The sequence below is a fragment of the Pundamilia nyererei genome, unplaced genomic scaffold (assembly GCF_000239375.1).
Source record: "Pundamilia nyererei isolate P.nyererei 1_Seehausen unplaced genomic scaffold, PunNye1.0 scaffold00092, whole genome shotgun sequence".
Taxonomy (NCBI): domain Eukaryota; kingdom Metazoa; phylum Chordata; class Actinopteri; order Cichliformes; family Cichlidae; genus Pundamilia; species Pundamilia nyererei.
Genome location: NW_005187493.1, coordinates 1,256,138 through 1,275,985, shown reverse-complemented (window position 1 = coordinate 1,275,985; position 19,848 = coordinate 1,256,138). Strand labels below are relative to the sequence as shown.

The following is a 19,848-nucleotide window of genomic DNA, read 5'->3' as shown; positions in this document are numbered from 1 at the left end:
GAAGTGATGTACCTTTAACCTCTCAGCTTTAAGGACTCCACCCACACATGCTTAACTCACAGCAGTGTCTGTAGATTGTCAGCTCTGCTTCTGGCTCTGTGGGATGGGGGCAGAGCAGATGCTGTGACAGGAAGTTACAAACGTGGTCCAGATGTGAGGACAAAGACCACCTCCAACCCAGCTGGAAAACGTGGACGACTAGAGGCGGTGACTGCAGACTAGATGCAAGATCCACACGTGGAAGGAAACCGAATCACACATTTATTCTTGGGATCTTTTTTTTTTTGTGTTTTTCACAAGTATGACTGAACCAAAGAAGAATTTTTATTTGTTCCGACTGTCTTGTACATCTCTGTAACTGTAAAGTCATTTTTTTCAAAAACTGAAAGCCACATTTGAAAGCAATAAAGAGAAAAAAAATGAGTCTGTGTTACTAATTCTATACTTAATTCTTAGTTAATAACATGTATACGCCCCCTAGTGGTGCAACACAGGCCAACGTACAACAACAACAAAAAAAATCCTGCCAGGAAGCCATTTTTGTATTCTGTCAACAGTGTGGTTTTATTAATCAGTACACTTGAATAGAATTATAAAGTCCCAAGTCAACACTGACAAGAACTTGAAAATGTACAAAAGACTTGTATGCATGGAACAGCATGCAGATAAAAAGTTTAATCTTAGAGTAAACATGATGCACAACCTTCCCAGCATTGATGGATATCTATTTGGGAACCTTTTAAGAACATATGTAGACTAACAAAATTAAAGACCAGCAGAACTTCTTTAGCAGGAAATGCCAATAAATTGTCCACTTGGAGAACAAAAAGAAGAAGATTTTTTTCTTTTTTTTTTTAAACACAGGCTAATTTTCCATATGTTCTTTTGGGTTACTTTTTTTTAGTAATCCATTAATAGTTTCTCCTGTCTGGACTTCAGGTCTCCAGCGGGCTGCGTGCAACATGCGGGACTTTTAATGCATCTCCCATCTGAAGTTTTACAGCCCATTAAAGGCCGTCTCTAATCCTCCTCTTCCTCTTCATCAATTAAGACCACGCGTCTTCTCTTCACAGGAGCAGAGATGTCCTCCTTGTCTGAATCTTCATCGCCATTTGTATCCATAGCCGCTGCAGTAGCGGAGTCTTTGTCTGCAAAGACAGCAACGTGTGAGCAAAATGATGAAATGAAATGAATGAATCAAGCTCTGTCATAATCAAACACCAGTGAACCCTTCAAACAAGCAGGAGCACAATACCGTTCTCCTCGTCATCGTCCAAAACTCTGCTTCTGTTTCTTTTAGTTGAGGTGCTGTCCTGGGAACTGATGTAAACATGGATATTTAAAGAGTTAATCCTCTGAGGATTTTCGCCTTATGTTTACTAGTTAATAAAAATCATGGGATGAGACCTCACCTTTCATTTACATCATGTGTGTCATCGACCGGAGCGGCATCTGACTCAGGAGCTTAAAAAAAAAAAACACAACAACAAAAAGCCCAGTATGAACACAAGTCACATCAGTGTAATTACTGCTCCATCCCCGATTAACGGTACACATGCAACTTCTTAATTTTACCAGCATTGCAGCCATTTCCCATCCTGATTCTAACGCAGCTGTACTGCTTTGCCCAAACTGGCACAGCAGAGGACTCTCATCATAACATGTGGTTTCTGACTTTATATTATGTGCACGCTGCTTTGTTCTAGCAATTTCAGATGCAACTACAACAAAAACATGTTTGGCATAACTTGCATAAATAAAATACAAGGCATAGCCAAAATATACCCAATACAACATAGCAGTGCTTCACAGACAGATGATAAAACTGCTAAATAGTATAGGAAGCACATTCAACATTAAAAATTAAACTGAGTTTTATATAGAGAGTAGAAAAGAAGTCATCATCAGTGCAGCTCTGAGACCAGGAGTCACCATGGCAACAGGTAAATAAAGAGCAAAGCCTCCATTTAAAATCTGGTGGATTTATCTTTAAAAAAACAACAACAAAAAACCCAAAAGAAAAACGAGGAAAGAAAAGTGTAATTTTAGTCAGTAATACCTGTTAAGCTGAATTTGTACTAGATGAAGCTGGAATCCTAATTTTACATTTATTTTGTTTTTGTAAATCAAATTATTCAAACATAACTTGACAGGGACAAAGTGTAGGCGACTCAAACTGAGGATACAAATCTGGAGAAACAGCTAAGACAACGTTTACCATTTGATCTGTGACATTAGTTACCAAGAGAGCAACAGATAGATCCGCCCTCAAGTCCCTTGACCTTGAGATTCGGGGTCACTGAAATGCAAACTTGTCTGAGATTTTTAGCAGATACAGGATCAAAATCTTTTCAGCCTCATCTTCACTCAAGTATTCACATTAAGTCTGAGATGCAGCTCTTTGACCGATTATAGTACGACACATTATAACCGCCGATTGATCGGTTATAAACTTATGGTACAGTAAAAGTGTCCAGTGCAGGGAAACTGGCTGACAGTCTGACAGCTGCATTAATGTCCACAGTCACAAAGATGGAGACTATTTTATTCTGAGCTGATAATAAATCACTGTCTCCTTCTTTTTAGGTATTCTAACAACTAAACGATTAAAAAGCGCTCATGTGAGGGAGTCAGGGAAACTCCGTTTGTTGAAATAAACCTGCCAACAACCAGGTTTAGTTCACAGAGTCTGCTAAGTGACTCAGGGATGAACATAAAAGCCAAAATTTCCCTCATCTCACGGTTAATAAACTCAGAGTCGTTGGCCAAACCTGCTTCCTGGCATAAGGCCCAGCTTCCACTTCTTTGGTTTGTTTTATATTCAGTTAAGTTTCCACTGTCTAGACTGCAGACCTCCAGAGGACTGAATTCACCCCCCAAACCACTTTAGGGAGCTTTTGTTTTTCTCAGCTCTTGTCTATGGCTTTTACAGTATACTAAAGATGGCAGCTAATCCTAATCCTCAAACCATCTTCTGTCTTTGCTTCACAGGAGCAAAATGACCCTCGATTTAATCTACAACATCTGCATTAGGCAGCTGAATTATTTTTTTCAAACTTAAAGCTTTGTTACTTTTTTCCTAAACTACAGATGCAAACAAACAGTGGTCAGTTCTTCACAACCTATGAGAACAATGCTATTGTAACAGATTAAACTACTACATTAATTATTACTCAAGGTTACTGCTACATTGTTGGCTATGTGACAAGCCAAAGTGCTGTAAGCTGTAATTAAATGGTTTCATCCTAGACAGAAAATAAATCTGCCACATATACCTGCATCCTCAGCGGTGTATCGTTTCCTCTTGCGTGCAAGCAGCAGAGCTCTCAGGGCCTGAGCTCTCTGTTCATGAGACGCGTCCTCCTCTTCCTCCCCACGGGGTTCCTCTGCTGGGCTCCTGGTCCCATCTTGCTCATCATCATTTTTAGGTTTGTCCTCCTCAGGGCTGACAGCTGCAGCCGCACTCCGGAGCTGAGATACACTGATCTTTGCAGGGATTCTCCAGAAGGACTCCTAGTTACCAAAAAACAACAACAACAACAACAAAAACCCTTTTCAACAACACTCACCTCAAGTTTTTTCTTTTGTATTTAATGTAGTTCTGTGTCATTTCTAAATATAGATTTCTCTAATTCAGCCCAAACTACAGTCGCACAAAACAGATTAGGAGTAGGACTACAGCACAGAATAATGTCACATGACTCATTTGACAGTGAAATATCACTCGCATACAAGCACACACCTGTTCATTTGCAGGTGCTCGCATTCCCAATTTGCGCAACAGTCGTTGGAAGCTCTTGTTTTCCATGGCTTCTTCATTTGACTCTGTGAACGGGGCCAGTGGAACAGGCTGAGACAAACCTGGGAAACGGACCACAATCATTTCAATATCGCACCAAATAAAAGTAATTACAACATGCTTTAAACGCACTGTGCAGCATGCATCCATATCTTCCTAAAATCACCAACAGCAGAAAAAAAAACAATGTCTGGAAAATGTTTGTTTTTTTTGTTGACAGATGCACTCACCGTCATTTTCACGATCATCTGCTGTTTTGTTCAGACAATTCTGTAGCCACAACAAAGGTCCAGACATGCCTATGGGGGGAAAAAATCCAGATTTTAATATCTTACTACAAACATTAAATCCACATCATCGCATTACATGTTATCCATTCATCCTCTCTGATCAGTGAGAACACAGGGGCAATCTGGCCTTTGTCTCACCTTCCTGTTTCAGAGCATACACCATTTTCTCTACATCAGGTCTCCTTCCTCCTGTAGAGTGCACGCCTTGGCTCCTCCTGCCACCATTTAGTGGTCTTTCACTTTCCTGCTCTTCAAGGTCCTCTGCCTCACTCTCCTCAGACTCATCCTCTTGCTCATATTCATCATCTCTGTCCACAGGATCATCCTGGGTGCCTTGTGTGAGTTCAGCCAAGAACTCTTCTTCAGTCTGCATCAAAAAGTGAGTTTAAATTTATTAAGAAATTGACATTTCTTCAAATATAATTCACTTCAATTCAATTCAATAAAACTTTATTGATCCTGAAGGTTGACCCCGAAACAAAACTTATTTGTTCTGAATTTTTTAATCTCTTATATTTTAAGCATAAAAGACTAAAGTAGCTACCATTCCTTTTCCAGTGCTCTTCCCGTGAGCACTCCGACTTCTCTTCTTATACAGTTCTCGTCTCTCAGACACCAGGCCCATGCTGAGCAGCTTGTCCACCACACGTGCTCGGGAGCGCTTAGCAGTGAGCTTCTTCATGATGTTACCCAGCACATCTGTGAAAGCAGAGGTTTTATCAGTCAAAACTGGACACACATACTGTGAAGCATTCATGCTTAATTTACTGAGATTGGAACAGAGGACAGATGAAAGGTAAAATTTAATTTTTCTGTCATGCGTTTAAAAATAAGAGAATATCTGTTACCATCAGAGTCTCTGTACTCCTCAAACAGCATCTGCAACTCCAGCTCTTGCTCTTCAGTCCACAGAACAATTCCAGTACCTTTCCTTTGAATATGACAAAAATTCTTTAACGGCAGCCTTGTTTAGTGTACAGTGTATTATTAGTTTGCATTACATCCTTCATTGAAAATAAATCAAGTACATACTTGGGTTTCTTCAGTTCTTTAGCATTGCCCACCAGGCGCATATGTACCAGCTGCGTCACTACCTGACGCCGAGTGCGGTTGCTGTTGCTTAGTAATGGCAGGAGAGTCTCCACTATGTCTGGCACTATGCACAAGAGTCAGCAGTCAGAAGCTTCATGTACAAGTATATTTAGTAACTTATAACAAGTTTTGGGTGTAATATACTCTGAAGTAACACATTAATGTGGTCACATTACTTTTTCAGTAACACATCACTTACTTAACTCAGTAATCATGTCACAGTTAGAATTATGTTGTTATGGTGCTCCAATGGTTCAATTATTAATAAGCTGGTTTGACAGTCAAAAATGAATTAAAAAGCTATTTCTATGTGTACATATTTCTACAGTAGAACTGCAGTAACAACTGCTCTAAAGTTACTTTGGGTGATTTCTAAATTTGCTTTGATTTCAAGCAATAAAAGGTTTCATGCGTGTTATTATTAGGATGTTGATTTATGTGTGTGGGACTACAGAATAAGATTTATTTTAACTGGCAATTATTTAACTGTGTATTTCAGGCCAAGTTATAGAGTAACACAAAAGGATGTAACAAATACTGTAACAACTTAATTTCTACAGTCATTAAGTAACTCAATGCATTACTTAAAACAAAACAAAAGAAAAGCCCCAAAAGGAATAAGTAATATTTAACATGTTCCATTTTTTTGAGTAATGACCCCAACACTCCTTATAAGAGACAAGAACAGATGTGCAAACAGCAAACAAAGCCAACCGTCAGAGTCACGGTGCTCCTCGTAGAGTCTGCGCAATTCCTCCTCCTCCTCTTCAGTCCATGCTGGTCTCTTTTCCTCTCTAACAGATTCACAACAATGATATGCAATACTTCAAATTATGGACATAAATACATATGCATGCTTTACATTGTTACACATATGATATGACACATGAACCGTTTTCACACATGAGTGACGAGAAAGTAATTGGGCACACAAGGGGCACTGCCTAGAAACATGAGATTATTCTCTGTATTATAATGTCTATAATAGTTCAGGGCTGCAGTGCACATGTGAAAATGACTTTACATGAACACATGTATTAAGTCTATGTAAACAGAACCTGAAAAAAGAAAAGCACCCACTCTTTGGTGTAGCCTTCTGTCATCTCACGCACAGCTCCCACATTTTTCCAGAACAGCAGCTCCACATACGCTTTATTGTTCTGTGCTGCCAGTGAAACAAACCGCTTCACTAAATATTTGCCAAGAGTCACTAGTTCCTGTGATGGAGAAGAGGAAAAAAAACATGTAAGCGATTGTGTAATATCTAAGCTTTATATCGACAGCTTGCAGAAGAAAGTGTTCTTTTTAATTGCTAGATATCTGACATGCCAGGTGCCCTCCGGTGTTATCAGTCACAGAAGCTTCCCTCACCTGAATGTAACAGCGTCCCCTCCCTTTAGTGCATGTTCTGGCTGCACACCAGGCAACCTTATTTTCTTCTACAAAGAGCGCTTCAGACATAACTGATTTATTATCCACCGTCAGGGTAGTCCCTGAATGTGGATATTCTGGTATCAGAATTTAGCATCGGTAGGAACCTCCCATAGTGAGCTATCTCACACAGATGTCAGAGAAACTTAACTAGGATTACCAAACGCCTTCCTCCAGTGTTGTTACCCTACCTGGTAAGCAGCTGCAGCAGGGTCATTTAAGATTTTGTTGAAAATGTGGAAAACTGACAACTGGAAGAGCAGGGCGTCCATTTTAAGGTCAACAGCCAGGCGGTGCAGCATTCGAGCAATGCAGTGGTTTGTGTGTGGGGTGTTTTTTGAATAGGATTTCAGCAGGAGAAGGTACGGATGAACAATACCGGGGTTGGCAAATCTGTAAAGACCAAGAGAAGGGGCAAACTTCCCATTAGGAAAGTCACAGAACTGTATGCAAACAGACTCTAAGGCAACATTTAGCATGGATTACAGCACAGATTTGCCACAAGTTACTTCTCACCTCTTGATGAAGTCTAGAAATTTGAACTCTGTTTCAGAAACCTGGACAGACTCCAGCTCTTCCTCTTCCATCTCTGGCCCATCCTCCTCCTCTTCCTCCTCCTCCACCACAGCAGTCTGAGATGACCCTGAAGTCAAAAGCAAAGGTTTGAATCCTGCATGGAGGCTTTTGCACAAGAATGCTAAATATACATTTCAATACTTACTTGGCAGTTTGGCATGGAGGATCTGCTTAAGGAGTTCCAGTTCCTCTTCAGGTTCCACATCAGCTGAACCAAACACATCTCCCTCTGGCCACACCTCTCTGAGCATGACAAGAAAGGAAAAAACACAAACATTTTCCTAACTACACATGCCTGCTTAGAAACTTAGGATAACTGAAAGAAAAGTCTAATTTAATAATTGAATAAACAAAGTAATTTTTAACCTTTAAAAACTTCTTCTAGAAAAGGCATTTTTCGTATCCACATGATTTCAAATTGAGTCTCTAATGTGGTTAACTTCAGAAACTGTAAATTTTAAACATTTTGCAGTGGCCACTATAAGATTTAATTAAAAATAAAAAAAAAATACTGAATTTTACTGACCTGGCAGCACGCAGCAGCCCCAGAGCTTCTGGGCCCATTCGAGCCAGCAGAGCATCCTGCACTCTCACCATAGCCTCAGTACGCTGATCCTCGAGGGGAGTCTCAGACGTGGCATCAAACGGCACTAAGCTTTGAGTTAAAGATTCAGACAACTGCAAACAGAGGACAAGAGGAGACACTGAGCGTGAGCAAGTTTGTCACATCGATATGTTTTTGACATTTTTAAGACCTCTTGTCTAAAATCAGCTCTGAAACAAAGCTTTCTCTCTGCTACTCCTGATAATAATATTATAATATACTTACAATGTAACAATATTGGAGTGTGAGTGTGTGTGAATATAAAGCACTATCTATAGACATAGATAAAACAGCTATATGGATGTGAGTGAGATCAGGTGCCTGAGAGCAGAAAGGACTCTGAATGCTCACATGGTGTAGAAAGGTGCTTTTTAACTACCAGTCAGGTCTATAAGTTTCTAGATAATGGTAAATTATTTTGTAACTTTCCAATTTCATGTTTCTACATAACCAAACAAACATCTCTTGAGGCTGAGCTTCATACCAACCTTAAACCCTGCACCCTTCAGCTCTTCCTCTACAATCTTCCAGGTCTCCTCCAGGGCCTCTGGACTAGTTTCTGGAGCTGCCTCCTTTTTCTTACCATGAGACTTTCTCCGATTCACCCTCTTCCTCTGAAGAGTTAACAGAGCAAATGTTAACATTAAAAAAAACAACAAAAGCAAGTGAAAATAAAATAAAACAAACAATAAAAACAAAGGTGAATCAAATAGACCAATACAGCAAGGCTGGGACGGTCCATTTGGTAAAGTAAATCCGTTGGGCATCTTTCTTGGCCTTTAGACAATAATTCTGATGGCAAAAGAACCAAATGGGACAGGCGAAAAAAAAAACCAAGCATTGCAAATTAAGCACAAGAACTTACCTGCACCATCAAGTTTCTGCGGCCTTTGCAGAAGCGCTCTAACATTCGCAAGAAGAGGTGAGTTGACTCTACCAGGTCTTTGAGGTAGGATTGAGGTTGCTTGGTTTCATCATACTTTCTCAGCAAGGTCAGGAAAATCTCTCTGTACTCCATCAGGTAGAATATGTTACCTAGAAAGTAAAAGTAAACAGATGAGACAAACTCAAACACTGGGGATTGTCTTAGTGGTATACACGGTTGTGGACAGAAGTTTACATCGGCTCATGATGGGCATGAATGTTGTGGTTATTTTTGGATTTTAACAATTTCTGTGAGTTGTTCTTGTTCCAGGTTGGAATAATTCTACAGTATGTCTTGGGTGAATAAGTATGAATTTATATTTCAAACATATACCACTAATATCTGGCTCATATTAGTAACGATCCTCTAGCTGCTGATTTGAGGGGAAGGTGAAAAATTTGGAGGTAGTCCTCCTTGTTAATTATTCCATCCACTTTGTGCAATGTACCAGTACCACTGGCAGCAAATTAAGTCAAGTTTGAAGACCTTACCTTCCCTCCTCCATACATACCTCTTGACAGCTCAATCTCTGTCTCATCTGACCCTAAAACTTTTATCCAGAAGGCATTTGGCTTGTCTCTCAATTGATGGTGATGTAAAATCCACTTCACTGTGGACAGTGATGCTGGTCTTTCAGCAGTTTCCAGTTTATGGCAGGCTTGAGCCTTGAGGTTCCTGGGTTGTTCCTGACCAATTTCCTCTCATCTGAGGGTGACAGTTTGGGTCTTGTTCCAGACTTTGGCAAAGTCTGAATTACTGATCTTAGAATCTGCAGTTGTTTAGAAATGGCTCCAAGAAATCTTCCCAATTTGTGCAAATCTACAATTCTCCTTAGCACGTCTGTGAAGTTCTTGGACTTCCCCATTGTACTTAACAATTGTCAATCCAATGAGTGCTATCAAGCAAATCCTTTTCATGCCAGTTGTACTCAATCATGACCATGAGCGAGAAATTAATAGGCCTTGGCGAGTTGAAAGTCACTGTAAAACCTTCAGCACCACTTGTTAAAAGAGTGTATTAGTGGTACATATTTGAGACTGTTTGTATACTTTGACCCTGCGTGGTTCAGAGAAAATCCAAAATAAATTAAAACTTGTGAACTAAAGTCTTCTTTTTTAAAATCATTTAAGATTTATGCTGTACAAAAGCCCAAATTTACCATGACATTCATGCCCAAATGTCTGATCACAACTATACATATGCTAGAAGACCATGTGAAAAACTGTTCACCTTGAACAAAAGTTATATATAAACTTTTAAACCTACAATCTTACTTTTAATGACGCTGGAACTCTGCCGGATGCTTTCATCCTGCGATCTGTCCATCTCATTCACAGTTAGCAGCAGTTCTTGATATGCCTTTAGTGCCAAGTGCATCCTAAAAGGAACAAATCGCAGCAGTGTTGGGCCGACTCAAGTATTCGATTCCATTAACCAGCTTCTAAACGATCGCCTTACCTGCGGGACCAAGAAGTGGCCTCTTTCCGGTCTGTGAGCAGCATCTCATAGTAGTTGGTAATGTTGCGCTCAATAAAATGAAACGCCCGGATTGACATGGTCTCAGAAACTAGGTCGGCACGGAAACAACTGCCTCTGTTGAAAGCCATGAAAAAGCTGAGTGCCCACAGGTAATAGGTCTCATCATGTTGCTGAGTCTGCTCACGAATGAGGCTTTCCTGTTGAGAAGACAAAGACAAAAATCTGGTGAAAACAAAAAAAAACCTTAGATGCCCTTTTTGGATGTTTTCGATGGTTTTAGATGTCGAGGTAAGAAGCATCTTCCTGTTCACAAAAAACATTTTAATAATTTAGCTGAGAAAAACTTGTGTTCAGCATGTCACTGTGCATCTATACAAAAAAATAAGACACATAACAGCGGCCGACCTTAACGAGGTACATGAGTCGATTGTAGCAGTTCTCCAAGAAGTCCACACAAAACTCTCGCAGGAAAAGTCGAACATTTAAGGCCGAACGTCGTTTCTCCCCACTTTCTTGGGCCTTTCGATGCCTCTTGGGAACACGTCTCACTGCTTTGCCAATGTCGTGAGTGTAATTTTTGAACTTAAAAAAATAAATAAATAAAACAGACACAATAAATTATTTTCTCTTAACACGATCTCTTAATGGAAAGATTTCATAACGGAAATTGAACAGCTCACATTCTGAAGGTTCCTGTGATAGATCACATCTTTGTCCCCTATTGCCTTCAGTCCTTGAACAACAAAAGACCCTCCGAAGCGAGAGTGTCTAAGAGGAAAACAACAGCATATACATTGTGTCTCAGTACTCAGGATGCTATAGTGTTTTTGGGAACATTTTTGCAAGCATATAATGACATTTATCTATCCATCTGCGCTCATTCTAAACCAACTTGTTGCAACTCCACCATGTGTCTTAATGCTATGCTGACTTTTGCCATGAAACTATTTTTTACTGCAACTCTTCTGTAGCTGCACCTCACCCAGAAGTATTCCTAGTTCACAGATACTTCTAATGTAATACACATTATTGTAAACAGTCCCGAATTGCAGCAAGGAAGTGATTTTGACTGAGAAGATCAGAGGTTCAAGTTGGAACCCTTGTTTACCCAGTACCTCCGGCCCATCACCACTTGAAAATCTATGTGCATTTAAACTCTTCTATAATTGGCAACGGTAAACTTGGCACTAAAGAACATCTGTGTGTCTGCACCTGGTCCCTCTCTGTAAAGTGCGGGAATGTTTCTCTGCATGCTCCTTCTGCCTCAGTGCCTCCAGCTCATTAGAGTCCTTCTTCTTCTCTTCTGCTGAACGAGCATGGCCGGCACTCACCAAAGCTTCTGGAGTCTGTAAAGAAAGAAAACAACAACAACAAAAATAACTAAACCCACTGAAACAGAGAACAGCTAGAACATTTAGATGTGCACTCCCAAAATGGATCTTTCTGTCTAACCTGGTCTCTGAACATAAGGGAGATGATTTCCAACACATGCATACTCCACTGCTGCTCACTCTGTGCTGAGGCCAGGAACTTGATCAGGTCATCAAAGCCGCTCATGTGAATGGCCCACAGCACTTGATCATGGACACTGGCATCATCATCCACTTTCTGCAAATAAAGGATAAAAAGAGAGAGATTAGGGATGGGAAGAACTTGCACTTACATGGAATCAGCATAATTCTTTTTTTAAGTCAAACCTTCTCTTCACTGGGGTTTGCAGGTACATGAAGCACATTTCTAACCAGCAGCAAAATCCTCTCTATCAGCAGGTTATCTTCTTCCTGTCTCTGCTCCCAGTCCTGAGTGACCAAAGGTGAGGATGCAGACAGAAAGGCATGAAGAATCAGAAGCATTTTTACTCTGAGTGGAAACTGCTCAATGAAAACAAAAATCTGAACAAGTGAAATACTCACAAGTTGTAGAAGGTTGTACAATGTCTCACTCAAGATACAAAACACACTCTCACTGGCAAATGCCTGAAAATTAAAGATAATGATAAAGTGGCAACAGTGATACTTTTATTGTGTGCTTTATAAAAACATTGTCTGCAAATATTTTGTTTGTAATTACATAAAAACCACTTTTTATAAAATCCTTGCGTTATTGCTCTTCAAATACCTCCTTATAAGCCTGCAAATGAGATGTCACTTGCAAAAAGTGATGCCTGAACACCGGGTCATCTGGGACTTTACCAAAACAGAGCATGGCAGGCTGCGTGAGGTTGACCATGAGTCTAGAAAAAAAAGAAAGAGCGATTTTAAGTAACAGATTGTTTTTTAAACCAACTGGTATTGACAGAGAATCAAATTTATTAATTTTCTAACAATAATGTGTCACCATAGTAACACATGTTACACGAATTGTATTAAAGGACAATATTACTATTTTTATTTGTCACTGTCACTTACCTATCAATCAATCTTTACTCCAGAATCACAAAACATATCACATAACACAAAAATAAGATAAATAATATACCCAAACAACCTTCGCTAAAATACAGATGAGCATATTTATACACATATATTTTATAGATGAGACTTCTCAGGATTGGTACCTGATGCAGGCATCAAATAAGGCTTTGTCCTGTCTGTGCTGAATGATAATAGGCAGAAGGTCATTCTGTACAATCTGGCTTTCACCCAACTGCTGCCGGACATCACGGGCGTCATCTTCATGGCGTAAATAGCGAATCAAGTCTTTCACGCTCTCTGTAACATAGAGACACGGCAGCTGTGAGAGGACTGTTCTGGATCAAAACAACTACATATATATTTACACTTCAAATAGGACTCACCTAAGCAATCAGCCTCCTTGTGATAGGTGTCTCCCTCCAGATAACCTAGAGCACTGCACGTTGCCAAAAGTTCACAGTTCATCATGAATAAGTCCACACACCATCAGGGTGCCTTGAGGTCCAGGGGATCAGCGTAAGTGACCTAAAATTGTCAGAATAATCACAAAAGCTCAAGCTGAAATAATTACTCCTTACAAACAAGGTTAGCAAAAGAGCGTCTCAAACGTGTCCTTGAAGTAGATAGCCTACAGCAGCAGAGGACCACACTGGGTGCCACTCCTGTCAACTAGGAAAAGGAAACTGGAGCTACAATTACCACAAGCTCACCAAAATTGGGCAAAAGAAGACCTGAAAATGGTACCTGGTCTGACGAGCCTCAATTTCTGCTGCGACATTCAGACAGTAGAGTCATAATTTGGTGAAAACGTGGTTCAGGCTGCTGCTGCTTGTGTAATAGTGTAGAGGATATTTCCTTGGTATGCTTTGGACCCTTTAGTACAAACTGAGCATTGTTTAAACAACACATCCTACGGAGTTATTGCTACTGACCATACCTACAGTGAACCCACCTTCTGATGGATGATTACAAGCAGGATAACATTATGTCATAAAGCTCAATTATCTCTAACTAGTTTCTTAAACATGACACTGAGTTCACTTTCCTGAATCTAACACAGCATCTTTAGGTTGCGGTGAAACAGGAGATTCTCATCGTGGATGTAGTGCCACCAAATCTGCAGCAAATGTATGATGCTGTCATGTCAATAAGGACCAAAATCTCATAGGAATTTTTCCAGGAGCTTGTTGAATACTATGAATTAAGGCTGTTCTGAAGGCAAACGAAACTCCAACCAGGTACCAGCAATGAGTACCTAATAAATAAAGCGACACATTTTTCCATATACCTACTCAGCTGTGTTTGACTTTATGACCAACCTTGTTAAGTGTGTGTCGGTACAAACTGAGTGCAATCTAGCTTTACTACAATTACTACTACTTATTTACAGGACCTGCTGAAGAAAACTGACTTATGTTATTGGTGGCATATTTAGAGCTGTATACTATATACTTATAATACTACTATGCTACTATTTCTGCTAAGACTGCGGTCTTCCTTCAGATCGGTAACCTTGTGTCAGAGCAGCTACCTTAGGTTTTAAGTTTCATACAGTATAAAGAAAGTAGAAACAACTTACTTATCTTCCAGGTCGTTCAAATGTTGTTTCAGTCTCTCCTTTGAAACAACCACCAGCGCATTTGGCGCTGTCTTTTCTAACAATATACGGCTGTTTTCCACCTGCAGTCACACAACTGCGACAAACCGGACAAGTCTCGCGCCAAGACCGCGAGCGAAAACTCTGGAGGCGGATGTAGAATGTCGTCACGACGTAAAGTAGCTATGCCCTGATTTTTGCCTTTCAGGTAGCGCCTTTTTAAGTTGGGGACTGAAAAAATAATGTACACCGCTGACATGGCTGTGTTAAGTTTAAGTGAAGAAGCTTAATACAGAGAATTGAGGCAGCAGGAGTCAAGTATGGCGGAAGCAAAGTTCGCGAAATGTGTGGAAAACAGCTGCAGTCTGTGATGAAGGTTCGCCTTGGAGGTGTCACTCAGGGAAAAGGAAATATAACAAAGGGTCCTGTGTGATGGATATGACCGTGTGCAAAAATGCTAAGAGTTGCATAAACTAAACTATTAGAATTTATTTTAAGCTGTCATTGACTAATACCTTTGTGGTCTTGCTCCCAGCTACACCTCAGCTCTCTTACTACCCGATTCACGTACATACTAAAAGTAGCCAGATCGATCCACATATCGATATCATGGATGCTAAATATTGGTATCGGAACTAGTAGCGTAATAGGATCGATAGTTTGCATCTATCCTCTAATTTTATTATGCAACCCACTTCACACATGAAAATTGCAAAATGCAGGTTATGGAGAGACACACAACAACAACACTGATTTGCATGGATGGCGTTTATTTTCACGGATGACTTTTATTCTCACATACATATTTTTTCCTCAGTGCCAGATACACACGGCATTGCAAAGCAAAATTCATATTTTCACTGTCAGAATTTCCTATTGTATTTACTAATAATCCATGTATTTGGTGAATGGTGATTTGCACAGTAAGAGGACAGCAAAGCTTCTAAAACAAATGCAGACATCTTGATTTGTTCTCAGTCGGTTTTTAAGGTTTGTTGGCCAAAGGGCAGTGTCAAGCAGTTTGTTAGTAAGGCATTCATATATATAGAGAGAGATTTATACAACACAAACAACTAAAATGCTGTACATAAATGATGTAGTTTAGGGTGTGGTTTAATACTCTGCTACAAATGTGAGATCATCTTAGGATTGCACTGTAAACCAAGGCCTCTGCGGTTTGTTTATAAAGGGGTTTTACTGCTACAGAAAGCAAAAGTGTTTAGCAAAAATTTGGGTGGTTTAAATAGCACCAGATTGACACTGTCTAAAGGAATTCATCCATGGTTGCACCTATGCTGAGAGACAATTTGCTAAACAGTGAAACTCGTAACTAGTGAGAACGAGAACTACAGATCGGAGTTTGTTTTTCTATTTTTCATCAACATTTTCAGTTTTGTTTCTATCATGGCACTGGCCTTCATATTATGTAATGAGTTTCTGTCTACTCATCCCTGTCATCCTTGTCAATTGCACCAGAATCTCTATCTTTCTCCCTCCTGGATTCCTTCAGCACCTAAAGAGGAACATAATATCCAGGTTAGTATAACTTTTCTATGCGATGCATACTAATATTGTCGTTGTGTTACTTGCCAGTGATCAGTGTTGTGATCTTTGGTAAGCAACGTTTTTCTATAAATTGCCTTACCTCTCCATCTCTAGTCTCCACTGTCTTTATCACGACAGTCCTCTTGCCCATGCTATCCGGAGCTTTTTCATAGTCTGCAAAAAGGTTCCATTAAAATGCTGCTTAGATTTCAACATTTAGATATATGTGCACTCACGAAAAGATGAGTTTTACTTTTGAGAGATTTATTAGAAAAGTTGAATCATCTTGATGAATGACTAAAAGAGTTTATTACTGGACAGTGATAAGAGGCAAAGTTCTGGGATTCTAGGCCCCCTTAATCCTAGAAGTAAAAGAACCCATTGTTTTAAATGAGAATCCTAGATTACTTTTACATCTGCACCCGGCATGAGCCTCTCCTGTTAGAATAATCAGTAAAAAGATGAGCTTTTCTTTTGGAAAATGTTTTCTGTGATAAAGTCACAACACATTTTTATTTCATTACAATTTGTGCCAGTGACTAAGCCAAAGAGAGCAGGTCAGAAACAAAATAGGAATTCTTACAATGCTGAAGAAAGTGAAGAGTAATCAAATGGTTACAGCTTTAATGGAAAGATGTGAGAGAATTTAATCTAATATTTGACTGTGAAAAAAACCCCCAACAACTGTAGCTTACCTCCAAGGTGATTGCTCATGCCAATATTGAGGATGGGAACAGAAATCCTAAACAGAAAAATAACATGATGGTGTTACAACGTGTAATAAAAAGCTAATTGTTTTGTTGCACTTGAGTTGTACCATTATCTGGGGCTAAGCTTTGAAGAAACAGATGATACTGACCATGTTGTTACTAATGAAGACATGGACGCAGCATGTTCTCGCTCACCTGCTCTCCTCCCCCTCCAGCAGTTTGCGGTAAGTGGCAATCTCAATGTCCAGAGCCATCTTGACATTGAGGAGATCCTGGTACTCGCGAAGGTGGCGAGCCATTTCCTCCTTCAGGTGGCGGATCTCATCCTCCAGCCTGCCTATATTATCTTGGTAGTTGGCTGCCTCATTGCCAAATTGATCCTCCATTTCACGCATCTGCCTCAGCAGAGCTTCATTCTGAGAAAACAAAAAACCCACATTTGGACATCATACTTTAGACGTCCATCCAAAAACATCTCGACTGCTGACACTTGTGTATAGTACATTATGATAGATTAATGCCATCTGGTACTCCAGCTTACCGTGTTCTTCAGTGCATCAATTTCACAGTTAAGAGACTGAATCTGCCTCCTGGACTCGTTAGCCTCCTGCTTGGCCTGCCTCAGTGCATCATTGTTGCGCTTTGCAGATTCAGTCAGATCAACAAACTGAAAAAAGCAAAAGATGAAGTACACACACAAAAAAATACTTATATACTTGTGTATGGCCCATGTGTCTTTCTCTCTGCCTACCTTGGACTTGTACCATTCCTCAGATTCATGCATATTCTTTAAGGCAATGGTTTCATATTGGGCTCTGATTTCCCTCAGAGCACCAGTTAGATCAGGCCTGGCGCTGCTGTCCACCTCCATCTTCAGCTGCTGGGTTTGGACGCTCACTTGTACATCCTGGATTTCCTGATGACGAATAGAAGCACATAAAAATTGTGAAAACAGTTTTCCTTCTGCAAAGATGCTTTTCAAATTCTTTTCCTCAGTGAGAAACATCTGTGTAACCCTCCATTAATACCACACCGGAGGCCGGGTCTCACCGATAATGGCTAACTCTTAACTCTCAACACTAACAGGAACGTCTCTCACAAATCCTTGCATATCCAATCCTGGAGTGTATTTGCCGGTCATAGCATATGGCTGCCCCTCATTGAATCTGCTTCTTTCAGAGGTTTCTTTCCTGTAAAAAGGGAGTTTTTCCTCCCTACTGTCGCCAAGCGCTTGCTCAAAGGGGGTCGTTTGATTGTTGGGTTTTCTCTGTATTATTATAGGGTCTCTACCTTCAAATGCCTTGAGGCATCTAATGTTGTGAGTTGGAGCTATAGAAATAAAATTGAATTGAATTGTTTAGTGTTATATTCACTTAAGTCATTTAATCTGATTATGATGATTTAAATGCAAATTAAATCATCATAATCAGATTAAATGATTTAAATGACATTCAATCACAGAGGAATTACTTATTTGGAAAGAATGTTACAATTTTAGATCTCCAGAAAATATTCTGTACTTTGATAAGTGAACCCTGAAAGAAAGAGGGTTCACATTTTTACAAATAGAGAGAAGTGGGGTGCTGTGATAGGACCCCATACCTCATCGTGGATTTTCTTTAGGAATTCAATCTCATCCATCAGAGACTCAATCTTCCTCTCCAACTCCAGACGAGACAGTGTGGCATCATCCACATCCTATAAAACAATGGCAATGACAGACATAAATAAAATGCAATAGAAAACATTCAGTGTATGTGTGTTTCAATTGTACAAACATCTGCACCCTGAGAGGATACAATTTTTATATAAAAACATGCATTAACTAAAAAAATGTACACAGGCTTCTGTGTGCACTGGTGTGGATCAATGCCATTTTAGGAATCTGCCCTGTAATGTTACTGTGGCAGTATTACATAAGTATGGGAGGTGGAACAAAGCTTGTCCATTGTGACCTGAAAGGGGACACTTTAATCAGTCACAGTCCACTGAGCCTGTTGTTTACCTTGCGGAAGGCAGTTAGGTTATTCTCAGCATCTGCCCTCTTCTGGGCTTCTTCATCCAACCTAAGAACAAAATGCAATATTTTCAGTAATGATCGATGACAGGTGGACAATTCCCCCCCCCCCCCCAAGAATACTGTCTGAGTCAAAGGTTGCAGGAGGGCATCAGCTGGCAAAAAGCTTTCTGGATCAATTTGTTAATTTGTTGTGTTGTAAAAAGGATTTTTGGGAGTGCGCCCACTGGGATCAGCTGCTCTTCCTCTTGGCTAATGTGGCATCTCTGCAGTTCAATAAGGTCATGCACTCAGAAGGGTTATGCACACACACACTTATAATTTTTTAACATATTTTTTTAAATCATTACACTAGTGAAGCTAGTTTACTGTGATAAAACATTAAAGAGTAGAATTTGCGTGATATCAGAAAACATTTAAATGAATTATAGGTTTCTGCTTATTCACTGGATTTCTTGTTAAAGTTCTATAGTCCTTGACCTAAATGCAGAACATCTAAGTTTGCTTCTGCTAAGTTCTTCTGGGCTGTTAGTGTCTGGAAGTGCAGGTGAAGGCAGGCCCATCTATTATGTCAGACAGAGCGGTCTTACCCGGGCTGGACATAAAGTAGATTAGTGGGTCCTGCTCCCTCATCTTTAATTCATGTCGTGTTACACAGGGTCTTTTGTCCTAATGGGGTCTCTGGCACCGTCCCCTCAGCACACAGAGGGACACTGAAAATACACCTAATGGAGTCATTGAGTCACATTGATTTTTCCTGACGCTATCCTCACCACGCCTGACACCCAGCCTCTCTTCCTCTGGTCCCATTTCCCCTCTCTCTTTCCTCGCTGGTCCTCACCAGCCCCTCCCTGTGTCCGATTTCTCCATCCTTCTCCTCCCTCTTCTTGTCTCCCTGTCTGCATGAATTCTAATGTGCATTTGTAAAGCACTGTACAGATTTGGCATTCAAGAAAACTTGACATTATTTGGCATCAATCACAGTGTCACAGATTTTTTTTTCCTTTGATCTCTTTGCTTTTGTTAATAGACATTTTCACCTTACTTTTAGTTACTCAGTCTTTCAAGACATTTATATATAACCAGATATGAATTGCAGATATGATACGATGCAGCCTCCTGTGTCCTCTGTGTCATGCTGCTGCTTTTGTGCCACGCCCAACCTCACCCTTTACACGAGTCAAGTAGCAGCACAGCAGATTCTCTGTCTCCTTTTCGCTTAAAATGGGAGGAAAGAAAACTAGATAATCCTAGATAATCCTAGATAATCCTATCTATCTATCTATCTATCTATCTATCTATCTATCTATCTATCTATCTATCTATCTATCTATCTATCTATCTATCTATCTATCTATCTATCTATCTA

The 19,848-nt window shown here is 40.0% G+C and overlaps 2 protein-coding genes across 2 annotated transcripts in view; both read right to left on the bottom strand.

Annotated features, from left to right (window-relative positions):
* Nucleotides 1-537: 537 nt before the first annotated feature.
* Nucleotides 538-14,337, bottom strand: timeless (timeless circadian clock). Its single transcript, XM_005739530.1, has 30 exons — nt 14,190-14,337; nt 12,994-13,135; nt 12,754-12,907; nt 12,315-12,429; nt 12,110-12,172; nt 11,894-11,995; nt 11,649-11,804; nt 11,409-11,542; nt 10,877-10,964; nt 10,602-10,778; nt 10,176-10,393; nt 9,992-10,095; nt 8,658-8,827; nt 8,281-8,406; nt 7,715-7,866; nt 7,334-7,431; nt 7,129-7,255; nt 6,804-7,005; nt 6,262-6,398; nt 5,896-5,975; nt 5,122-5,245; nt 4,938-5,020; nt 4,634-4,788; nt 4,228-4,456; nt 4,030-4,098; nt 3,743-3,861; nt 3,276-3,513; nt 1,413-1,464; nt 1,256-1,320; nt 538-1,148 (listed from the first exon to the last, which is right to left on the bottom strand). Exons 2-30 carry the CDS (start codon nt 13,076-13,078, stop codon nt 1,021-1,023), a joined length of 3,750 nt encoding a protein of 1,249 aa, XP_005739587.1. The 5' UTR covers nt 13,079-13,135; nt 14,190-14,337; the 3' UTR covers nt 538-1,020.
* Nucleotides 14,338-14,966: 629 nt separating this feature from the next.
* prph (peripherin) overlaps nt 14,967-19,848 on the bottom strand; it is a 5,677-nt gene continuing 795 nt past the window's right edge. The window contains exons 2-9 of the mRNA XM_005739529.1: nt 18,468-18,528; nt 18,065-18,160; nt 17,214-17,378; nt 17,004-17,129; nt 16,658-16,878; nt 16,448-16,494; nt 15,853-15,926; nt 14,967-15,720 (exon numbers count right to left, since the gene is read on the bottom strand). Of these exons, the coding sequence (XP_005739586.1) occupies nt 15,649-15,720; nt 15,853-15,926; nt 16,448-16,494; nt 16,658-16,878; nt 17,004-17,129; nt 17,214-17,378; nt 18,065-18,160; nt 18,468-18,528 (862 nt within the window). The 3' untranslated portion in view covers nt 14,967-15,648. The remainder of the gene's footprint in view (nt 15,721-15,852; nt 15,927-16,447; nt 16,495-16,657; nt 16,879-17,003; nt 17,130-17,213; nt 17,379-18,064; nt 18,161-18,467; nt 18,529-19,848) is intronic.